The sequence below is a fragment of the Panthera onca genome, chromosome B2, assembly GCF_046562875.1.
Source record: "Panthera onca isolate mPanOnc1 chromosome B2, mPanOnc1 haplotype 2, whole genome shotgun sequence".
Classification (NCBI taxonomy): Eukaryota; Metazoa; Chordata; class Mammalia; order Carnivora; family Felidae; genus Panthera; species Panthera onca.
Genome location: NC_138343.1, coordinates 35,677,288 through 35,701,247, shown reverse-complemented (window position 1 = coordinate 35,701,247; position 23,960 = coordinate 35,677,288). Strand labels below are relative to the sequence as shown.

At 43.7% G+C, this 23,960-nt stretch overlaps 1 protein-coding gene across 3 annotated transcripts in view; it reads right to left on the bottom strand.

Annotated features, from left to right (window-relative positions):
- RNF8 (ring finger protein 8) overlaps window positions 1-22,624 on the bottom strand; it is a 33,302-nt gene extending 10,678 nt beyond the window's left edge. The window contains exons 1-5 of one of the 3 annotated variants that reach the window (XM_060615376.3): window positions 22,360-22,623; window positions 16,278-16,406; window positions 6,362-7,102; window positions 3,816-3,878; window positions 1,555-1,644 (exon numbers count right to left, since the gene is read on the bottom strand). In XM_060615376.3, coding sequence (XP_060471359.1) covers window positions 1,555-1,644; window positions 3,816-3,878; window positions 6,362-7,102; window positions 16,278-16,406; window positions 22,360-22,470 — 1,134 coding nt within the window. In that variant the 5' untranslated portion in view covers window positions 22,471-22,623. Of the gene's footprint in view, window positions 1-1,554; window positions 1,645-3,815; window positions 3,879-6,361; window positions 7,103-16,277; window positions 16,407-22,359 lie in introns of all 3 variants that reach the window. The other 2 variants (XM_060615374.2, XM_060615375.2) reach the window with 2 other exon arrangements.
- Window positions 22,625-23,960: the final 1,336 nt, after the last annotated feature.

Here is a 23,960-nt window from a genome sequence, read left to right as displayed (position 1 = left end):
ACCTTCAGGATCCAAACTCTATGATGCTTGCCACCTCCTACTCCTGCAGAGGTCTGCAGTCCAATTTCCCTGTGCTTTCCCCAAGAGGTCAGACCACTTATAGACATACATTTTGGGGAGGACCCTAGGTGTGCTCTCTTGAAGACATTTGTTTAAATTAGCTCTCATCCCTAAAACTGAAAGTGCCAGGAGCCCCTGAGGGGAAAGAAAAGCTATCTAGGGCATATTTGAGTGGCTAATTTTTCATCTTTTATTGTCCCTTCTAATCAAAGCAAAGACTATAACACTGCTTAGGGCAGTGAAGAGAGTATGTATGTACCCATTTTCATTAAAGTCCAGTTCCCTGAAAACCTACAAATTGCTAGGTTTAAAAAGATATGGTGGCTTTTTGGAAGTTAAGAAAGGTACTATATGATTTAAACCAAGGATAAGGATAGCAAACCAAATGAAAACTGAGTCTTCTCCTTTCTGTATTCTGCTGCAGGTCTGTCTGTGGGGAAGGGTGGGCTGAGAGATACAGACAGTCTTGGACATCAATTTCAGGCCAGAGGTTCCAACTGGTGGCCTGTGGACTGGATCTACCTGGCAGATTTGTTTAGTTTGGTCCTCAGGTATTAAAAAACAAAATAGAATAAAACTGAACTTGTTGCTAATATTTGAAAATTGGGATAGTTCACACAAACATTTGGATTTCTATCTTCTGTTGAAAAGTCAAAGGATCTGACAACACTGAGCTTGCATTTCTGGGCAGCAACAAGTGGCTCAGCAAAGAAGGGCTGTCTCTTCGGGGTGGGGTTGGGGAGGGGTGGCAAGTGCCCTTTCTGGTGTGTCTCTGTCCCTGCAGCTGCCTACTGTGATCTTTTTTTTTTTTTTAATTAAAAAAATTTTTTTAATGTTTATTTTTGACACAGAGAGAGACAGAGAGACAGAGCATGAGCGGGGAAGGGGCAGAAAGAGAGGGAGACACAGAATCCAAAGCAGGCTCCAGGCTCTGAGCTGCCAGCACAGACCCAACACAGGGCTCGAACTCACAGACCGCGAGATCATGACCTGAGCCAAAGTCAGATGCTCAACCGACTGAGCCACCCAGGCACCCCTTCCTACTGTGATCTTGTATCCAGGCCACTTCACTCACTTCTATTACCACTCTAACCCTGGGGGGCACCTGAGTTTATAACCCCTAATTTAAGCATTCCACTGATTTGATGTGAGAAATAATTACCCAAATGCATCAGGATGAACGGTGTTTTGACTACACTACCCCTTAGCTTGTGTCAGTGGACCACTCTGAAGGAGCATCTACCACAGCCAATGGACTAGACTGCAGGACGTGAGTCTCATTCCCAGCATTTCACTTCTTAATGAGGGAAGGAAAAAAATATTGTCTTAGAGGCAGACCCTTCCATAGGCCTGAATCATTTTACAGATTATTTCCCCTAAGGCAGGGAACAGCCATAATCTCTCTCTTTATTCACCACAGCAACCCTTGCATCGTTGGAAATGCTGAGTTGCATGTATTGACCAAATTCTAAACCTTTATCTTCTTTCTAGTACCTTGGTCTGTTCCAATTCTTTGTTCTTGGCTTGAATAATTGCTTCAAAGTCCTTCTTGCTGCGGTTTAGCTCTTCCATTAGAGCCCGATGCTGCAGAAACATAGCAGATATGTATTCAAAATGGGCTACACTGCATATTTCCTTTTCTCCATACATGAGCCTGCTCCTTCCATCAGTAGCTTTGGTTCAAGGGATCAAGGGATTGGCAATTTCAAGATAGCCTTTGTTCCTTCAGGACATCCCACTTACCTGCTGCTTTTTTTTTAGGGAAGTGGGGGAGGTAGGGAGGAAGGTCATCAAATCCATTAACCCCTCTGAAAATAACCCAACCTCAATGGCCATCCAAATCAACTAAGGAACTTTACACTGCCTTCCAGATTCTGTAGGTTTGGCTGGGGGCTCAGGAATGTGCATTTTTTTTTTTTTTAAAGCCACCCAAGTGATTCTAGGAACTCAGGAACTCAAGAACAAGTAAGTAAATCTGAGGCTACCCTGCAATGGGAGTGGCTTTTAATAATCAGGGAGAAATGGGATTTCTAGATCATTTTCATTGAAATAAAAAAGACCTTTAACCTATTTATTCTACAAATCACATACTACATACTTGTGAGGCAGTACTGCCTGAACCCTGCCTGTGTCTTCTGAAAGCTGACAGTTCATTTATTATGACTTACTGCCTACAATGCATGTCAAGAGATTCCACATCTATGAGAATTTCTGAGCACCCTCACGCTTAAGTATAGCTTACACTTTAAATCTCACCTCCAATCCTTTTTTAAAGAAGGTGGGATAAAGGTAAGTATTTCTGAAAAGATATTACTCAATTAACAAATTTTAAAATTTGTGGTCTCCCAAAAAAAGTTATATCAGATGGCCTGGGTATTCATCTTGACCACTGATTAGATGTATGTGCCTAACTTTCTCATCTATAAAATGGGAAAACAGGTGCCCCCTCCTACATCAGTGTTGATAAGAAAATAACAGATATGAAAGCATTCAGAAGTTTTAAAAATTGCCTAGTAAGTAAAAAAGAATTGTCACAGAGGGACCAACAAGGTGGACCAAGAAACAACCATTGTTTCAGTTGAGAAAGTGGTATGTCCCCCAGGCATGTTGTTAAAAACCATGACCTAAAAGTTTCCCATTTTAGGCTAATGAATGGAGACTGGCCAAGCACCTCATGCTAAATATTTTCCTGTCTCTGGGGAAAGGGTGAGGAGTCGTGGGTACAAGGTACTCAATGATCACTTGGCGATTTCCAAGCAGCAGAACCTTACTCTTTTCCAGCCAATTTCAAAACGGTATTTCAATACAATTTAATAAAGCTCTAAATGAGAAATATACCTACCTTCCCACCCTAGAAAATAAACAAGCTTAGAAAATAAAATTCAAAAAGACTGAATAAATTTTCATCTAATTCTTTTCAAGACTATTTGTGCACCCCTCAAGGAAATCAAGGCAGACATCCCCACAAAGATTACAATAATACAGGGCTGTTGGCACTCTATGAAGGTTGTGAAGTAGATATGCAATAAAAGACCATAAGGATAAATTCACCTAAACAAATTCTAATGCAACTGATCAAGGAGATTTGAACCATCTCACTAACCTCCTGACAAAACTTGCATTAAACTACTAATCATAAACACATAAAGTTTAGAAGATAAAGTGGGTTTAAAAGATGCAAAAGAGCTTGTAAAAAAATAATCAGATGATAGTCAAGTTACATGAAATAAATTACAGGCCACCTTTTAGGGGAATTTTATTCCTGTGAGCCTTGCCCTTTCAGTAAATCGGTATGTTCTGCTGACTGTTAAACTACATTCTCAACCTGACCTAAAACGCTTAATTGGAACATTCTTGAATGGTTTCTGGATGGCTTCAGCTCAGGAACAGTGAGGTAATAAAGGCCCTTGCAGGCTCTGGTGGCCAAGTCATAGCTTGAAATTCCCCTCTGCTGCCCTCACCTTTCTGGAAGTGCAGACACTTCCCCAGAGAGCCTCCTAATTGCTACAGGCTCAGTTCCATCTTCACTAGAGCAACTTCTGCTCAGATGAAGATGTACGTTTTCATGCTGAGGTCTGGCATGTCTGTGAGGCCAAATCTCCGACCTGATGGTATGAGCAGCTGTTGTCTGCAGACTGGAGATGCCACAGAGGTGTGTGCTAAGCAGAAGAGGCAGCCAGTGGCCATGTGAGGTCTGGCTGCCCCCCACTCCCCAGCCCACTATAATCTCAGTACAGTGGCAAGAGGTAAGTTACCTCCTGTAGAGCCTGGGCCAGCTGTTGCTTCAGGTCCTCTTCTCCTTGTTCCTTCTCCAAATCCTGCAAAGCCAAAAACAAAATGGAAAATTTCCCTGCAGGGATGGGGGGGGAAAAGAAACAAAATCTAGCAACAAGCAGAGCAGAGCAGAGCTCTGAGAAAATAGCTCTGAGAAAATCTAGCAACAAGCAGAGCTCCTGAGAGCATCTGGAAACGATAGGGGGCAGGGAACAGGTGGAAAACCTCCCGTTTCACTTCAGGCTCTTGGCAGGAAGGGATCTGAGCAGAGTTAACTGCTCAAACACTGCACACCTGAGGGCTGTCACCTTCAAGCTGCCACTCAGGTCGTTCTGGAGAGAAACCCTGGGGTAACACTCCAAGTGTCCTTCACTGGCTAATGTCATGACCCCCAGAAAGATGTAAACTGAGAGATTCTAAGCCACCAAATATCTAAACTCGGGATATAATCCCCCAGGTTGACACTCACAAGCTCCACCATGTTTCTTCGCTCAATTCTGGCCACGCTGTCTCTTAGTGTGAGTATCTCTTCTAGACTGCTTCTCCTCCTTGCCTGAGCTTATGCTGTTTTCTCTGTCAGCCCCCTGTGATGTGGATGTCTTCCACATCATCATTGCCCTACATTCAGCACCTTCTACAAGAACCTCTGAGCCTTTCCCTCGTTAAGAACTGCCTACCCATTTGATATGCCAACTGGAAATTGTTCTCTAGGGGCGCCTGGGTGGCTTGGTCGGTTAAGCGTCTGACTTCGGCTCAGGTCATGATCTCATGGTCCGTGAGTTCGAGCCCCGCGTTGGGCTCTGTGCTGACTGCTCAGAGCCTGGAGCCTGTTTCAGATTCTGTGTCTCCCTCTCTCTCTGCCCCTCCCCTGTTCATGCTCTGTCTCTGTCTCAAAAATAAATAAACGCTAAAAAAAAAAAAAAAAAAGTTAAAAAAAAGAAATTGTTCTCTAATTTAAATATATTAACTTAAAACTGTTCTGATTATTATATTTCTTAATGGCAAGAACCATTTATTAAGCCTCTTAATAACCACCTGATGTCTAAGTATACTGCCATAGGTGCTAAAAAAAAATCTGTGTGAAGTAGTAGGAGAAGACTAAATCCCTAGGGCTTGGTGGCAAAGGGAAATGCAGCTAATAAACAAAGGACTAGATACATTTCACCATGAGCCATTTCTATATGACCCTCTAATACCCACAGAAATTCTCTAAGCCAGTCCTTTTTGCCTTTCTCTACCATTCTGATATAGAAAAAGATTTTATAACTATATCCTGAAGCATACCCAGAGCAGCCACAAATATTAAGTAATAATAACTCTTGTTCCTGAACACATTAGCCTTTAAAGAGGCTTCTGCTCTGGTGAAGGTGTCATACACTAAATATGTAGAGATAAGCCTCCCTCTATTAGCTTCAAGAACTAGTCCAGGCTGGGTAAGGGAAGCAAAAAGGTACACATAAACAAGCAATGCATATCCTGAGAAAGACCTATTTAATCCATGGCCTTTGCTAATGCTACCAGTTCAAGTGGAAAGCAGAGATTAGAATGAAATTTTTAAATTGTTCCAAATTTAGTCAACACTACTGGTTGTTCCTCGCCCTGAGCAAAGTAAACAAAACAGAAAAGCTTATTCACTTCAATCCTGATTGGTCCTTTTTATTTCTAAGTCAACAATGGGGAATTCTTGACATTCAATATTACCTGAGCAAAGAGATGGGAGTAAAATGTATGCTTCTAGCCAGATTGGAACTGACATTTTCAGCAGGACCAGAAATCAGCTCTAGCCTAGAGGCTTTGTGCAAGAGCTTGTCATCTAAGCAAATGACTCAGGGATGGGGACACATTTGATCTTACCTTGACACAGCTAAGACAATCATTCTGCCTCCCCGCTAAAGGCACTGTGGAAAGTGGCTTACCACTCAACCCAACAACTGAGTCACAGTATACTTGTCCCCTCCAATGCTAGTTGCTCAGGATAGAAACAAAAACATTTTCTGCCTTTCTAGGCTCCCACTTCCTAGGTTAGCTAGAGTTAACTAACCATCAGAGCTAGTAAGTTGCCAGGTACAACAAGGGCAGAGTAGCCACCTGACTCATAGCTGCCTTGAGGCTAACTGGTTTGGCTGTGACACACCAAAGAAAGACAATTCATAGGGACAACCACTGGTTTAGTTGGAGTGTACTGTGGCTCTGTGGCATCCTGACCTTCATCCAACCCCCCTCTGAATCTGCCTCAGTTCTCAGGTGCCTCAGCTTTATATCCTGAGATCAGTTGCATCCTGGCTGGCTCTCCCAGCCCCCTTCAGCCAACACAGCACCCAAACTCTGGCTCTTGGTCATTGTGCTGAAGCCTTAACCCTGCACTCAACTCCCTTCTCCCATCTAAGTCTTCTTCTCCCATTCTACCTCCTGTTCCTGGCACTCAGCATGCGGTCCTTGACCCAGAAACAGAGAGCTATGGCCAGAGGCCCACCAAAGGCCTACCCACTCCTGAGGAGCACTGGTGTCCCTTCCTCCTATGTCGTACCTGGAGATGCTGTTCCTCTTCCTGGAAAGTCTTCTCTAGCTGTTCCACTCTGGCCTGTTGCTGGGCCTGCTCTGCACATAGCTGGGACTGTAAGTCCTGCAGCTCCTGCTCCATTTTTACGATTTTCTTTGAGTTCCCTTTTTGGGTCTGTTTTTTCACATTCAGTACAGCTACCTGTTTTTCCTGCATTTGTGTTTTCAGCTTCAGAATCCTGGACATGGTCACCTTGAACAGTGCTAAGCTGCTGTGCGATGCTGAAGGGTTTGAGGCTTTCTGCTTCTTATGATGAAGCTCTATGACTTTTGTGGAGCCAGGGTAAACATGAACCTCTGTGGCCTTCTCACTTGGCTCAAGAGAAGTCAACTTAGGATCCAAATATTCAGAGGGCTGACTGGCCACTTCACCTTTCCCATGAGACTTCACTGGTTGACCAGATTCACAAGATACTTTACTTATTTTGGATTTCAAATTTGAGGGGCCTTCAGCTCCAGGGCCCTCTAATTCATCCAAACTAAATTTCCTTTTAGTTCTCAATCCCTTATTTTTTCCCGTCATCTGGTCATTCTTTGGGGCAAGACAAGGATACATCCTGTCCCACTCTTCTTCAGTAACTTCATATTCATACTCTGCATTCTCCTTATTTTCCAGAGGTACCCCAAGCTGGATGTGGTCTCCCTTATGGATAGAATAGACATTTAAAGGTTCTAGACGTTGTCTGTTCAGCCAAACACCATTCAGACTCTAGAGAAAGGGAAATAAAGACAAAATAAGCTTCATGATTTTCCTCCTCTTAATGGAACGTTTCTCCTGATGCTACAAAAACTTCTGCCTTTTCAGAAGGAAAACCCCTGGGAACAAATAGAAAAGGTTGATAAACCATCACCCTTAGAAATAGCATTCCTGAAACAGCTTTGGCTTTTTACCTGTATTTCACATCCATGCCTCCACAGAGAACTGCCTGTGTAACAGGCAGGAATTACCTTATTACTGGCAGATGAATTACTCAAATGCAGCAGCATTAAAAGAAACTGCAACTGAATAGCTCCTATTGACCTAAACTGGGGGCAATGGCCCAAGACTGGAAAAATGGCTATTAGCGAAGGAAGTAGTATCTAATGATGAGGTTCAAAAGATAGGCTTAGCCAGGAAAATCACACAAGCACTGTCTCTAAATGTGGTCCCTGAACACATTGGTGAATGAGCAAAGCACTTCCCAGCACACATACATAAACCTAAAGAGTGTATCAATACCTTGTACTGGGGTCAACCTGCAGGTGGGATCTGACCCAATTAATAGCACCAAAGGTCCAGGGGGTAATACAGCACAGTGGTTAAGAGCTGGAGCTTTGGCTCAGACAGACTTGAGTTCATAGCCCAAATGCACCACCTTGGGTTTATTAGTTGCATGGCCTTCAGCGATTTACTTAACCTCTGTGTCTCAGTTTTACCTGTAAAATAGGGATAGTACAGTTCCTAACTCATACTGTTCTGTGAAGAATGAAATAAAATACATGTAAAACACTAAGCACAGTGACTCACATATAATAAATGCTCAATATATATTTACTTTAATGACTTAAATTAAGCCATAGTGTAGGGGTTAAGAGCATGGACCCAGGAGTCGGACTGCCTGGATTTACAATCTGGCTCCATCACTTAATAGCTGTGTAACTTTGGGTAACTTTCTTAACCTCTCCATGCTCCAGTTATCACATCTATAAAATGGAGGATAATAATAGTCTCTCCCTCATGGAGTCTGTGTGGATTTAATGAGATGACACATGTAATGTACTCAGAAAAGTGCCTGGCACATGGTAAGTATTATATAAGTGTTCACTACTATTATTATGTTCTGGCTCAATTGACTTATCAACAGTTATTTCAATTCTATGCTCAGCATCTTGCAAAGTAAATATACTGAGCACAAAAGTAGAAGATATGAAAACAACTTTTAGCAGCTGACTATGGAAAGGAAAACATGAGGGCACACATAAGTAAATGTGGGATTACACAGCACAGCCTATAAATGCAAAGGAGTATCATATAGAGCTGGGCTAGAGAAGAGATGCTAAACAGAGATGACGCATTCTAAAACAGACTTGAAACAAATGTAGCATTTAAAGTTTAAAGAGACAAGTGGGAGTGTGCCTGGTTGGCTTGGTCAGAAGAGCATGTGACTCTTGATTTCGGGGCATGAGTTCAAGCCCCATGCTGGGGGTAGAGATCAGTTAAATAAATAAACTTGGATGGAAGGAAGGAAGGGAGGGAGGGAGAGGAGGGAGGAAGGAAAGAGAAAAAAGAAAAGAGACAAGTGGACATTTTAACCCATAGGAAGGAAGGAAGGAAGGAAGGAAGGAAGGAAGGAAGGAAGGAAGGAAGGAGGAAGGGAAGAAAGAGGAGAGGGAAGAGAAGGAAAGAGACAAGTGGACAATTTAACCCATAATAAGAACGTATCTTTGGGACACAGGCCAGAGATGAAGGTCACATATGAACTGGGACTAAGACTATATTCAAGTTGGTAACGATAGCTACCTCCTCGTGGCTAGAAAAAATACCTGATCAGCCCAAATATGAGGGATGGGAGGCTTGACCACAAGGCACAAAGGATGAAGACTAGAGATTGGATCTCAGCTCTGGATTGGTTTTAGGCCCTTGTTTCTGGTTTTGTGTTATCTGGCCAGAGTGGGGAGAGGGAGAGAAAGAGGAGCATAGATACATACAGAAAGACTGGCTTTAACTCACTGCCTTGGCCCTAACCTGGCTTATCTGACCAACCTTCTCCCAACCTTTCTACTCATATTCAGCCTGAGAAATTATGGAGAGTGATCAGTTCTGATTTCTGAAACAACATATGCAGGAATAAAAAGGAGGGGGAGGGAGGCCAAAAGAATGTATTTGAGAACAGTTCTATAGCAGAATAGTCAATTACAGATTATACATAGGAAAAAGGTTTCAGGAAAAGTAGTATGACACAGGAGGCCACCTATTGCCAAGGTATAGACATTTAAGAAGAATCTCAAAGACAAAGAGAAGGTTAAGAAGGCTATAGAAGCAACCTAAGACTAGAGTGAACAAAACCCTAAAAAGCTAGGGTGAACTTTCAAGACGTATTGCAACCCTCCGCGAGATCCTCTGCAGTAACCTGCCTCCTTGAGAGCCCTTTGAGATCTGGAAAATAAACTCTCAAAATTTTCCCATCACTTTTTATCCCTGGATCCCTCTGTTTATCCATTCGTCACTCCTTGGTGACATCTAGTGGTATACTTTGGACCACAGCCCCAACTCAGGTCTGTTCACAAGGCAACGGTAGAAAAGGATGAAATTACCACGGCTGTATAAGAACAATCATGTACTGCCCAGGATATGATCTCAAATGCAACAGCTTAAATAAATCAAACTGGGGGCACTTGGGTGGCTGTCAGTTGACCATCCCACTTCAGCTCAGGTCACGATCTCCCTGGTTTGTGAGTTCAAGCCCCGCCTCGGGCTCTGTGCTAACAGCTCAGAGCCTGGAGCCTGCTTCAGATTCTGTGTCTCCTGGGCTCTCTCTGCCCCTCCCCCACTCGCACTCTGCCCCTAAGAATAAACATTTAAATATATCTATCTCAAACTGTGTTTAAGCCTTTTTTTTTTTTTAATGTTCATTTTTGAGAGAGAGAGAGCGTGAGAAGGGGAGAAGCAGAGAGAGAAGGAGACACAGAATCTGAAGTAGGCTCCAGGCTCTCACCTGTCAGCACAGAGTCCGATGCGGGGCTTGAATCCACAAACCATGAGATCATGGCCTGAGCCAAAGTTAAACACATAAGCAACTGTGCCACCCAGACGCTGCCAAGCCTTTCTTGATAGTTTTCACAATCACCAGTTTGAGCACTGTCAGCAGCAGCAAAGTGATAACCAAAGAAAAGCCTGCCCAGTGACTCTCCGCCATCAATGGGAAAAAAGTGGGATCACCTGCACCCCCTTCAACACCAATTACTTCACTTGATGCTCAATCTCTGTCCAGCATTTTTAATCCATTTGAGTGGAAACCCAAAGCCAACGGGCAATGTTTTCATGCAGTTCATCAAATGATTTATGTAACCCAGTGGTTCTCAACCCTGATGTACAGTGAAATCACCTGAAAATGTTTACAAGAAATAGTGACTGGGTTAAATGGTCTGAGATGGGGACTATACATCAGAATTTTAAAAATCCAGTTTATATACAAACACAGAATATGCAATTTGTATCAAGACACAGTGCCCCTTTGCAGTCGACCCTTCCCTCATTCCCAGGCAACTACTCATCTATTCTCTGCCCTACGTAGGTTTGCCTTTTCCAGAATGTTGTATAAATGGAACCACACCAGTATGTATCCTTTTGAATCTGGCTTCTTTCACCTAGCATAATGACTTTAAGATTTATCTACTTTGTTGCATTAACAGCAGTTTGACATTTTGACTGCTGAATAATATCCTAGGTCATGGGTGTTACCAGTTTGTTTATCCAGTCCCTAGTTGTTTCTTCCAGTTTCTGGTGACTATGAATGAAGCCACAAGAACATTCACATACAAGTTTCTGTAAGAACATAAGTTTTTATTAATTTGGGACAGGAAAAGGAATGTTGGATAAGTACATGTTTAACTGGAATAAACTGCCAAACTGGTTTTCAAAGTGCTGATATCATTTTGTATTCTCACTTGCAATTGTTAAGAGTTCCAGTTACTCTGCATCCTTACCAGCACTTGGCATTAGGAATTCTTTACTAAAATATAACATACAAACATAAAAGTGCACAAATCATAAATGTATAACTAGATGAATAATCACAAAGTGAACATCTCAGTGTAACTACCACAAGGTTAAAAAAAAAAAAAATTACACATTCTCAGCATCCCAGAGACCCCCTGGGCTTCCTTCTAGTCACTAAGCCCTTCCCCCTCCATACATAAGGGGACTGTCAGCCTGGCTTGATGTCACATATTAGTTTTGCCTGGTTTTGACAATTATATAAACGGCATCATATAATATGTATTCTTTTGTGTCTGTCTTCTCTAACTCAATATTGTTTGTGACATTTATCCATGCTGCTGGATATAGTGGTAGCTCATTTACATTCTTTCTAGTATAGTGTTTCATTTTAAGATTCTACCATTGATAAACACTTGGGTTGTTTCCTTGGGAGTGAAAATATTGTTGTGAGGTGTGTGTGTGTGTGTGTGTGTATACATACATATATATATATGCAACTTTAATAAATAATGCCAAATAATTTTCCAAATTTGTTATGCCAATCTATACCTCTACCAAAAGACAACTTGACAATACCTGGCATCATCAGTATTTAATTTTAGCCACTCTGGTGGATATGTAGTGGTATTCCACTGTGGTTTTAATTTGCATTTCCCTTATCATTAATGAGGCTGAACAACTTCTCATGAACACTGAACATTTGGATATAATCTTTTGTGAAGTGTCTGGCTCTTGCCCATTTTTAAAACTGGATTATCTTTCTTTTTCTTATTGATTTGGAGTTATGTACATATTCAAATATAAAGTCCTTCATTGGTTATGTGCAGCAAATATCTTCCACTCTGAGTTTGCCTTTCACTTTCTTAATGGTGTCTTTTGATGAATGGAAGTTCTCCATTTTAATATGATACCACGAGTATTTTTTAAAAGAACCCCAGGGGGGCGCCTGGGTGGCGCGGTTGGTTAAGCGTCCAACTTCAGCCAGGTCACGATCTCCCGGTCTGTGAGTTCGAGCCCCGCGTCGGGCTCTGGGCTGATGGCTCGGAGCCTGGAGCCTGTTTCCGATTCTGTGTCTCCCTCTCTCTCTGCCCCTCCCCCGTTCATGCTCTGTCTCTCTCTGTCCCAAAAATAAATAAAAAACGTTGAAAAAAAAAAAATTAAAAGAACCCCAGGTAAGCACAAAAACTGGAAACAGGGTTGACAATCACTGCTCCAGCTGCTGGAAGACCAGAAGTTGAACTGTCCCAAGCAACAAGGTGTGTTCACAGACAGTATAATTCACCAGAGACATGAAATGCCATAGTGTACAGAAGCATGAAGGTGGGACTCACCAGGGAGCAGATGAATAACAACACGATAGGAGGAGAAAGGTTCAAACTCCATGCCCAAATCTCTAGGACTGAAGGCAAGAAAACCCACCAAGGCATTTCAGATGGACCCTCAAACAACCAATTTTCTGAAACAGCTGGATAGGAATACCTACAATGAGCCATCTGAAGAGCTTTCCAACTGAAATGCACACAACTACAATATTTTGTGTGTAGAGTCAGCAGTCCTCCACGGTTTTTCTTTTTTTTAAGCCAATTTAAACTAAAATTGCATTTGTTGCAATTTTTGTATCTGTACTTAAGCTTTCATTTTCTGGCCATTCCAGCATATAAGAGAGACCATTTAATGAAGAGAGAATGCAGTTCTGAGTTTTGAATTCTTAGAAGTATCTACCTCTTGAAAAGACTTGGCAAATGACTTCAAATATGACCATAACAATAACATCCTGCACGTGAAATTCAAATCCTTCATCAGAAGAAGAGGACTGCCAAGGCATGGTGCCAGAAAAAAGCCACAAAGGAAAGGAGCGTTTGTTAAGGGAAAAAAAATGTGGGGGGAGTGCTTTTACCTGTAAGAGTAGTTGCTCCATCAAAACACTTGACTCACAGCTTCTCTTAAAAATCAGTTACCTCACAAATGGAATCAAAGCTAAGAGGCTTAAACCAGAAAAGGCTTGGAAGAATCAGGAGCCTACCTTTCCTCTGTATTATCTGTCTGAGACCTCAGAGAGGAATCTCATGGTAACAACAGCCCTGGAAGAAAACATACACAGCTAACACTGGAGAGCAGCCCAGAAGCACAGTCATGATCTGTCGCTGGCATGGGCCACCTCTGTCCCTGAAGCTGATGTTCAAGGAACAGTAAAATCTGTCAGTTGGTGGCTTCCCAACCTTTCAAAATCTGCTATCCCATAAATGGTGTATACCCATACTACACATCATCAAAGAGAAGAGCACCGGAGAACTTACCTCTATAATACTGCAATCCCATTTCTCAGATAGCCAACTCTGATAAGGAAAATGTCTTTTCCTAAAGTGGTTCGATATAAGCTATTGCAGGGGCTTTAAAACCTGACGTCTATGACTTAGATATGTATAATTAATTTTTTTAAATCATGCAACCGGTACAGGTTTCCCCTGCTATCCAAAAGGAGAGTGTTCCCTTGAAGCCCTTCTTCATAAGCCACTGGTGCAAAGTAAAGATGCAACTACCATTAACTTATATGGGAAAATATTTTTATTGTTCTCAGACACATAATATAGCCTCTTTTAGGCTTTTCTGATACCTTAGGACATCACCTGCTAACGGAAACACAAAATAAATCAAGATTAAAACACTGATGCTCACAGACACAGTTCAAAACTATGGAACCTTGGGCGCTTGGGTGGCTCAGTCGGTTAAACACCCAACTCTTGGTTTCAGCTCAGGTCAGGATCTCGAGGTTTGTGCAACTGAGCACCACGTCGGCCTGCTTGCGATTCTCTCTCTCTCCCTCTCTCTGCCCCTCCTCCGCTCATGCACAAGTTCTCTCTCTCTCAAAATAAATAAACTAAAAACAAAAAAACAAAACAAAAAAAAACCCCACAACTATGGCACCGTGAAGCTGAGATGCTGAGTGTAGCTCCCTGTGAAAGAGCTCCCCGGTGCCACTCTCGATGCTCTGGTGCGTGCTGCCTCTATAACAGCTCGCTGCAAAACAAATGCTAAGCGCTATTTTCGCCTTATTTTGTAAAAGTGAAAATCCTCTTCCGATTTCTTTTAGTTAGCAAATACAGGTACCAATGTAGGTCTCTTGTAAAAGCAAAATGTAGGATAGATAATGTGAACTTTCCAAAAGCAGGACATATCTGTATAGCAAATCACTGCATACCTCCCTGGTGTTTGACAACAGGACATAGTAGAGACTTATTTGAGTTCCAGCCCTGGTTCATTCATTCACTTCAACAGTCAGTTAGAAGGCCCCTGGGCAAGTCAATTTATCTCCCTGGGCCTCAGATTCATCTGTTCCCAGAAGAGATTAACCTTGATCATCTCTAAGGCCCCCTTTCAGTGCCAATTTCTATTCTGCTCATAATGTCTTGCCAAGAGTGCCAAACCAATTTACTTAGCACTTATACTCTCTTCTTCAATATAGTGCCAACTCAACTTAATTCTAGTCAGGAAGGTACTTTCTCAACAGCTTAAATCTAGCAGTTTTAAGCATGCAAAATGAGGCAGGCCTGCAGGATACCTGTGAGACTGTGAATTATAATAAGAAATACATATTTGGCCTTTATCCCTGTTTCTAAGCACAGAGCTCCTAAAAACTCGGAATTTCCTAAGTGGTGAGACGGAAAGGCATCTTTTGTTATGCTAATGAGGCAACTTTGGGACCATCCCAGGTCTAATCCCAGGACACCCCCCCCCCCCCCCGGGGGGGTCTAATTGCTAGGGGAACCAACTAAGTAACCGGAGGGTTGAAACTTTCAGTCCCACCCCTCAACTTCCTGGGAAGGGAGAGGGACTGGTCGTTGAAGTGATTACCAACAGCCAATGATTTAATCAATCATGCTGTGTTATAGAGCCTCCACAAAAACTCAAGAGGATGGGTTCAGGGAGCTTCTGGGATGGTGACTATATGGAGGTGTTGAGGGAGTGGAATACCCATATAGGACATGAAAGCCTTGTGCCCTTTCCTGTATACCTTGCCCTACACATCTCCTCTGTCTGTTCATCTGAATTCCTTACCATATCCTTTCATAATAAACTGGTAAACTTAAGTAAATGTTTCCCTGAGTTCTGTGAGCCACTCTAGCTAACTAATCAAATCCAAAGGGGAAGGAGGTCATTAGAACCAGTTGGTTCCAGTTGGTCAGAAGTACAAGTAAACAACTTGGACTTGTGACTGGCATCTGAAGTCCAAGGAAGGGGTCCCTGAAGCCTCCAATCTACAGCTGTTGGTCAGGAGCACAGGGTTAACCTATGGAATCTGATGCTATCAGAACTGAGTTGAATAGTAAGTAGGACTCCAAGCTGGTGTCCCAAGCACTGCTTGGTGGTGTGAGGGTAACTGCACCCACCTCAGAATTGGTCTCAGAACCATTTAATACCCTTCTTTCTAACAGGTGTCTTTACACTCCTTTCAACCAGAGCAATGTAAGATGGCATCTGAAGACATTTCATACTTCCTAATTCTTTAGCTATCAACATGAGAATTTCTCTCACGGCACAATCTCTATTTTCACCATATCCCTGAGTGCTTGTATATCTATCTGCACATTAGGCACTTCCTAATTGCTGGGCTTTACACACTATTTCACCTCCCTTAGTATTCACACCAGACCAGTGATTTTCAAAGTTATTCAAAGGAAATCTTCCTCAAAACATGAATATGTAAAACAGATTAAAAAGGGGGTGGGAAGTATTTGCTCTGATTGAAAGGAATAGGGAAGGGAAGGAGCTAAGTCCAGTCAGCTCAGCTCCCTCCTCCCCCCAGTGCTCTGAACCATAGGTGTACTCCAGAATATTCATCAGATTTCCAAGGTCTCCGGACCTATGACTCACAAAGGCCAATTCCCCCAGTAACTTAGTCTAGTTTCTGGAGCAGGACCTACTGCTCCAATTCAGGTATTCCCTTCAAAGTAACATACTTTCATTCAAGTCATTAGAAATTATTTTGGTATAATCTAATCCCTGGCAGCATACAGAAATGTCTGTCTCCAAAGAAGACAACTGGGTGGCTGGGGAGAAGATATTACTTTTGAGCCTTTTAACTTTGTATCATGTACTACCTATGCCAAAAAAAAAAAAAAAAAAAAGGAATTTAAAAATAAACAAAAATTTAGTAAAGTCAACAGGCATCTATGGATTCCTGTACCTTGTTGTCCATAATTGTCCACTGGCCCTCGACATTCTGCTTCAAAACACAGTGGTTTCGGGAAATCATCAGAGGGCAGATTTTTGATACCAGTTGGTATGTGACACCAAATCCTCGCCCTATAGTCACCTAGGAAGACAACAATGTAAGAGACATAATCAGTCATTCTGCTGAACAGGGAGGTCCTTTACAATCTTGTCAACAAGCAATATGCACATGTCCTGACTTATGAAACCAGACTCTCATGAAACCCAATCTCATCAGCTATCTCCTTCAGCTACCATGGGAGCCACCAGGTAGAAAAAAGCAAGTTCTGACATGAAGAAACAGCTGAATGAAGTTAATCATGGAATGTCAGGGTTGGGAGGACCCTGAAAGGTCATGAGACGGAGGAAAACCTTTCCACACACCCCAATCAATTAGTCTTAAACACTGCCAATAACTATAACATCTATACAAGACCGCTGCTCCAATTTTTTAATGATCCTGACTTGGCATCCTTCTCCCTATAAATTCCATCCTTTGGCCCTGGCTCTACCCTGAGCACCATGAAAAAATCTCCCATCCTCCTTCCACTTGACAGCTATAAAGTATCTACCTAGTCTTTTCTTGGCCCTATGTTCCCAGTTACTTCAACCTAACTCCCATGGCATATGTTTGAGTCTCTTTGCTATCCTAATAGATCTGTGAAGAGACTCCTGGTTTATTTTTATTCCTGGATGCCATATTAAAAAAATAATTTTTGTAACACAGTCAAATGCAAGTATCACTTTCCCAGTTCTAGATATTATCACTGGAGCATATAAATTGCATTAGCTTTCACGGCCGATCTATCACACTGCCAATGTATCCTCAGGCTTAGGAATGATTAAATTTCTTGGTCTAACCCTCCCCCAAGAATTGCTATGCTAAGTCATGTCCCTTCTGTCCTATACTTGACTAGTTGGTAAATTTGGATTCGAGTGCAGGACCTTACATTGATTCCTATTAAATTCCATCTTGTTAGTTCAGCCTATCACAGGAGCTTGTCAAGACCTTTCTGAATTTTTAATCTGCCATCAGACATACTCAATATCCCTTCCAGCTTTGACTCATCTACCAAACTGATATGAGACCCTCTCTACATTCATTTAGGGCACAGATAAAAATATTGAAACAGGATGTAGCCAAAGGCAAAGCTCCCAGGAAAGCCTAGTAAACATTATACCAAACAATCTGGGTATACCTTTAACCAGTTGTAATTCAACCAAGAGTCTTTGCATCAAGTTCATATTTTCTATCTTATCCATGAGAAGACATCATGAGAGCCTCTGGAAAAGGTTGCAAAGAAGCCTCAATTCCCATCCATCACACTTTCCTGATAGACCAGTTTAGTTTATAGTAACTCTGTCAAGGAAGAAAATGAAATTCTCCCGAGATTTAGATCTTAGAATCCCCTGCTTATTCTTCTTGGTGCACAAGCCACCTCTTTAATGACCCATACCACAACCATAGCTGAGAACACTAAGCCAAATGGTCTGTGGTTTGGTATAAGCTACCCATTTTGCTCCTTTTGAAAATCTTTCAGAATCATGCCTGTCCTCCTCAGTCCCTCAAGGACCACCATGACTCTCCTTGCCCCAATCTATTCTTCCCCTCAAACTCTCATCTCAGTAACTGACACCACCATCCAAGCAACTGCTTAGCCCAAAACCAAGGAGCCATCTTTGATTCTTCTCTGTCCCTCATCCTGACATTAAAATCATCGGCAAATTCTGCTGGTTGTAATTCAAATATATCCTAAATCTGTTCATTTCTCTCTATGGCCAATACCTTGGTCCAAACAACCTGACCTCCACCAGTTAGGCTGTTCTTGTTCCTGCCCTGCACTCCCTGACTCAGACCAACTTCGTTCTTCACACAGCAGCTGCAGTGGTATCATACAAACTCTAAATCAGATCATTTCCCTTCTTTTCAAACTACATTCATGATCCAAACTCCCTTCCATAGCCTATAAGGCCTGAATGTCCTAACCCCCTCCACCTCTTTAGTCTTACCTCACACCACAGACAGAAACACTCACCACTGCCTGAGGGTCTTTTCACAAGTCCCCTCTACTTGGAACACTCTTGTCTGAGACATCTGCACAGGCTCCTTCTCATCTTTCAAGTTTCAGCTCCCCAAGGGCCTATCCCGATTACCCTAGAGTTGTTGCCTGCTCCCTCCCCGACCACTGCATTCCTTCATGTTGTTAGCATGCTCTTGTCACAATCCAAAATTACCTTGTTTGCTTTACCTATTTATTCCTCCCCCCTTACTAGAATATAAATCTCATGAGCAGGGACCTTATCTGTCTCGTGTACCACTGTTTCTATACCTGAGACAACACTTAGTAAGAGTTTGTGAGTGGAAGAATAAAGAGCTTATGCATCCTCCCAGATTCTAGGATGAGCATTTTTTAGCTCAGAAGTTGGAAACTCAGTTATTACCTCTGAAAACTATGGAGCAGCAGCCAGGAACTCTTACAATCTGACTTAAGTTCTTTAGTTCTTCAAACAGTTTGCCAGAAATCCCATTTGTTATCCAAGTTCCTCAGAATTAACATATATACCCTTCAAAAATGGAATATTTAGGGGCACCTGGCTGGCTCAATCAGTAGAGCATGTGACTTTTTAAAGTTTATTTATTTATTTTGAGAGACAGCAAAAAAAAAAAAAAAAACAAGCACGCATGAGTGGGGGAGGGGCAGAGGGAAAGGGTGAGAGAATCCCAAGCAGGCTTGGTGACAGCACAGAGCCAGGTGTGGAGCTCGATCTCATAATCAAACCATGAGATCATGACCTGAGCCACAATCAAGAGTCAGACACTTAACTAACTGAGCCACTTAGGCACCCCTCAGTCAGTAGAGCACGTGACTCTTGATCTCCGGGTTATGAGTTCAAGCCCCATGCTGGGCATGTAGCTTATTTTTAAAAGTTAATTAATTTTTTTTTAAATGAAACGTTTAAAGGTTTATCTGTCATCCATATTCAGTAAGAATTTTCATGTAGGTAGCTTTATTTCTAATAAAGGAAGTATTCCATAGCCTATTTTAATACTTATGGAGAGACAGCCAGACAGCCCTTGACAACTGCCTGGGTAAAGCATTACAGAAAAGGGAGATGAATGGCTATTTTTTTTTGAAATTGCCTCCTGCAGACTCTGAATCCATGAACGTAAGGAATCATTCTTTTTTGTCCTTCCCTTTACAGTCTGGTCCCAGAATTTACCTTCGTACACCAAGGTTAAAGAGTCTGTGGTGAGTTTATCTGGATATTCCAGCACCATTTGCACATGAAAGTAAACTTTGCAAGGGAACTGAGTGCCAATAAACCACCAATGCATATGTTGGGGGTTGTTTCTATTTACAACAATTTTGCAATCCTTACCCACTTTTGCTGCTATCCCATTCCTCCCGGGGATGATTCCTATTGTTTCCCAAATGGCCAGCAAATACTGTAGAACCGTCCTTTCCCTGTTTTCAACCCCTTTAGCCCAAAAAGCTTCATGAAAACCTAATTTGTTTTTCCACCAAACTCTCTGGATTGATTTAAGAAATTTAAGGACAGTGCTTGGCTAGCTCAGTTGTTGGAAGATGCAACTCTTGATCTCCGGGTCATGAGTTTGTGCCCCATGTTAGGTGTAGAGATTACTTAAAAAAACAAAAACAGGGGCACCTGGGTAGCTCAGTCGGTTAAGCTTCCAACTCTTGATTTCTGCTCAGGTCATGATCTCCTGGTTTGTAAGCTAAAGCCCCGCATCGGGCTCTGTTCTGACAGCTCAGAGCCTGCTTGGGATTCTCTCCCTTTCTCTCTCTCTCTTTCTCTCTCTCTCTCTCTCAAAAAATAAATAAATAAACATTAAAAAACAAAACAAACAAAAGCCCTCTTTGAAAAAAAGAAGAAGTTTAAGGACTTCTTCAGTTGACTTCAGTCAATTTACTACTATGTTCCATTCAGTGAAATGAGAGGAATCTTGTTTTATTGTTTTATCTGGGAAATCTAAGACTTTAAAGGGAACTGGAAAGGCAGGAAACTAACTCCGTTATAACTAAATGCTATCAGCACACTTAAACCTTGTGCACACCGCTCACCACTTTGTGTTATGGTTTGGGGGCGACTACGATAAGTAAGACTTCATCTCTCGCCTAGATTCAGACTTCTCTTCATACACACTGCAGGCTACGCTCCAATGACTTCTTAACACCTGACCTTGCAGACAGCCAGGCCTGGCAGGTCGCTCACACATGCCCCTAGAGCAAGTCGGTCTTCCCACTACGTCTTTACCTTTCACGATGGTTCGTATGGGTCTCTTCCCATAGCGGTGGCCCTACACAAAATTAACCAAGAGTTTAAAATATGTGTAGGAGTACTTTACAATTCCTCTTGTCTTTGCTGCAGCAGCTTTCATTCTTTCTGCCCCCAACTCCTACTCCCACTCCTGGGGCTACCAAGCTATTGACAAGTAATGAATTAATCCTCATCAATTGAATCTGAATGTTAACATTTGACTAACTTTACAAGGCTGAGCGTGAGTGTGGTACACTTGCGAGGCTCACATTAAGTAACACATGTAAAAGCCCAAACCCAATACAAAATAAGGTGCAGCTCCCATTATCCAGGTGTTGGCGTCTTCAGTTGTTAACTTCATTTGTTAACCCTCCCAAAGGGAAAATGCTTTTGGAAAAAGGCGTGCAGGGGAAGGTCAATGCTCAAAGCTAAAAGAAGGAAGCAGCTGCTGGAGGGGTTGATTAGTATGATTACTATGGACTTTAGGTACCGATACCTGGATAGAAAAAGAGGGCAGGGGTGTCTTTCTGGTGTTCTTCAAATCACAGCACACAAGGAACCCTTTTAAAACCCAGCAAGTTAAGGCTGGACCTGAACCCCTCCTCCGACCGGAGGAGCCACTGTTCTAGGACAGTACTAAGTAATCCATATCTTGGTACTTGATTGGACAGCCTGCGTGGATGTTCTCCGCCTTCCCAGTGTAAAACTGCGCTTCCCCATTCAAGCAATAAACTCTGAGGGCAAAGTCGCTATTATCTGTCCGTCTCACGATACACGAAAAACCATAAATAATAAATACGTGGAAGACTGAACTGAGACTATACTGCTTAGAGAAAAAAACCTAATCAAACACACATCACCGTCAAAAGACTTATCTTTCATACACACTATTCCCCGCATCCAAATCGTGGCCAGTCACCACAAGCTGGTCCCTGATCCAGCTCTGCTTCCCAAGCTGACTGAACCCTAATCCGCTCGGCCCCCTCTCCGAACACCCTAAGCCACCACCCCAACAAGCCCCCAAGTGGAAGCGCGCCTCGTCCGTCCCCTTTGTTTCCCTGGTGTGCACGGAGGAGCGCACTAGAGAACCCCACAGGCGGCCTCTGGCGAGGACAGCTCTGGTGTTTCCGAATCCCCACCCCCAACCCGTCTGAGGGGGCGCCGCTCGCAGCACCGAGACGCGCGGGACGATTGCAGACCCGCCCACGGGGTCAATTTACCTCAAGAGATGGGAACGCAGGCATTTTTACGTTAAAGTTGAGGCACCGTAAGGGACGTGACCTGCAGCTCGGGTCTTTTTCGACACAAAACTTGACAAAGTTCCTGTTCTCCCGCTGCCCCCCCACCGCCTCCCGGGACACCGCTCCGTGCAATCCACACGGGGGCTGTCCCAGGGCCCGCCCCCTCGCACCCCCAGCCGGTCCACAGGTCCCCCACGCCCACCTCACGCCAAGCCCCTCCACCAGCTCCTTCCGGCAACCCCGACTTCAGCCCCGGCTCGCCCCGCAGGCCACGGCTTCCCTCAAAGGGGCCATCTTCTCTTCCGCGCGGTCCTACCTCCACACAGACACCTCGCCCCCCTCAACCGCCCGCCCCAGAACCCCTTTCTCCCCTCCCCCAGGACCCCCCCTCCTCATATCCCTTTCCTCTAACCCGCTCCCACCTCCCCTTCTCCATTCATCTCTCCCACCCGGACGCCCCGGCTGCCTCCCGGCTGCCTCCCGGCCCTGCTTCCTCAACCCCCTAGGCTCCCTCAAGGACCCCCTCCTCCTCACCTCGTTTCCGTCCTCGAGCAGCAGCCACTCAGCGTCCATCCCCACTCGTCGCAAGCACCAACTCCGGCCACCGGCGCGGTCTCCCGTGACCAACGAGCCGGGCTCCCCCATAGCCCACTCGGCCCCGGGATCGCGGTCAGCACAGAGCGAGACCCCCACCCGGGTTCCCGCCGCCTCTCGGCTTCGGCGCCGGCGCCATACCTAAACAACAGACAGAAGCAATCGCTACGCGCTCGCGATCGATGCGAACACCCGCTAGGGCTCAGCGCCCCCGCCCGCCCGGCCAGCAAGGCCGAGTCACTGCGCCTGCGCCGGAGCGAGGGCTGCGAGGACGGCGCAGGTGTGAAAGCTATCTAGCCCCTGGTGGGGCGGGGTCGCCGTGGAGCTGCGTCTCTCGCGCCACGCGCGCCTCTCCCGCTGCAGCCCCACCACCCCAGTAGTAGCTGCCCGTGACCGGAGCCTCTTACCCGCTCCTCTTTAAAATTTTTATTTTGCTTTATGACGAGTTTTCATGATCTCTAAAGCTGTAACCAACTTTTAAACAACTTGTGATCATTTTAAAATATGTTAAGTCTGGGGGCACCTGGCTGGCTCAGTGTGTACAGTGTGCGACTCTTGATCTCCGCGGTGAGTTCAAGCCCCCCGTTGGTTGCAGAGCTTACAAAAAGAGAGAGAAAGAAAGAAAGAAGAAAAGAAAGAACCACAATGAGTCGAGTCCGTTTCCGAAGTAGCATCTGTGTTGCATGACCTCTTTTTACTACTGAATTTTTCAAAACTTATAGTAAACAAATCTATGAGGCAGAAATCAGTTACTGAGACCTGAGAGAATTTGAGGGGTGATAGAAATGTTTCCAAACGATTGTCGTGATTGCACAGTTGTATACATTTAGTGAAGAGTCATAGAAGCATTACATCCACTCCCAATCGACGAATTTTATGGTATTTAGATTATCCTCAATAAAGCTATGTTAAACACACACACACACACACACACACACACACACACACACACACCCCTCAAATTCTTTCCTTTGATTCTCCAGTATAGCGTGGTAGCTCTTCCCTGTAATGAGTACCTCTGTGATAACTCAACACCTTTTGTCTTCTCCATTTGAATCACACAAAGCACAACAGTAAAAGGCTAACATTTGTGGAGAACCAAGTGCCAAGGACTGAACCACGCACCCTCCACACCTTATCTTACATGCTCCTCACAAACAGTATGATCATGGTTACAATTATAGTTCTTATTTTAAGGTTCATGAGAAAAGAGGCACGGAGAAGTTTAGCAACCGTCTCGAAGTAACAAGTTACATGGTAGAGTAGAATGCCAATTCAGTTCCGTTTCCAGGACCTGATTTTCTAACCATGGTTGCAAACCCAGCGTGGAGTTTTATCTGGGTGGCATTGTCAAGAATGTTTGGCCTGTGAGGTCACAGAGGGCCAGGAAAATTGGTGGGAGCCACAACTGCACTCGTGCAGATGCTCCCCTAGGCTCTGGATTCCATGTCTGTTGGTGCCTTCATTCCAGCTTAGCATTCTGTCCCAGGGACAGCAAGTGCATCTAGAGGCCATCCTGACATTTAGTTGGCATGTCTCCT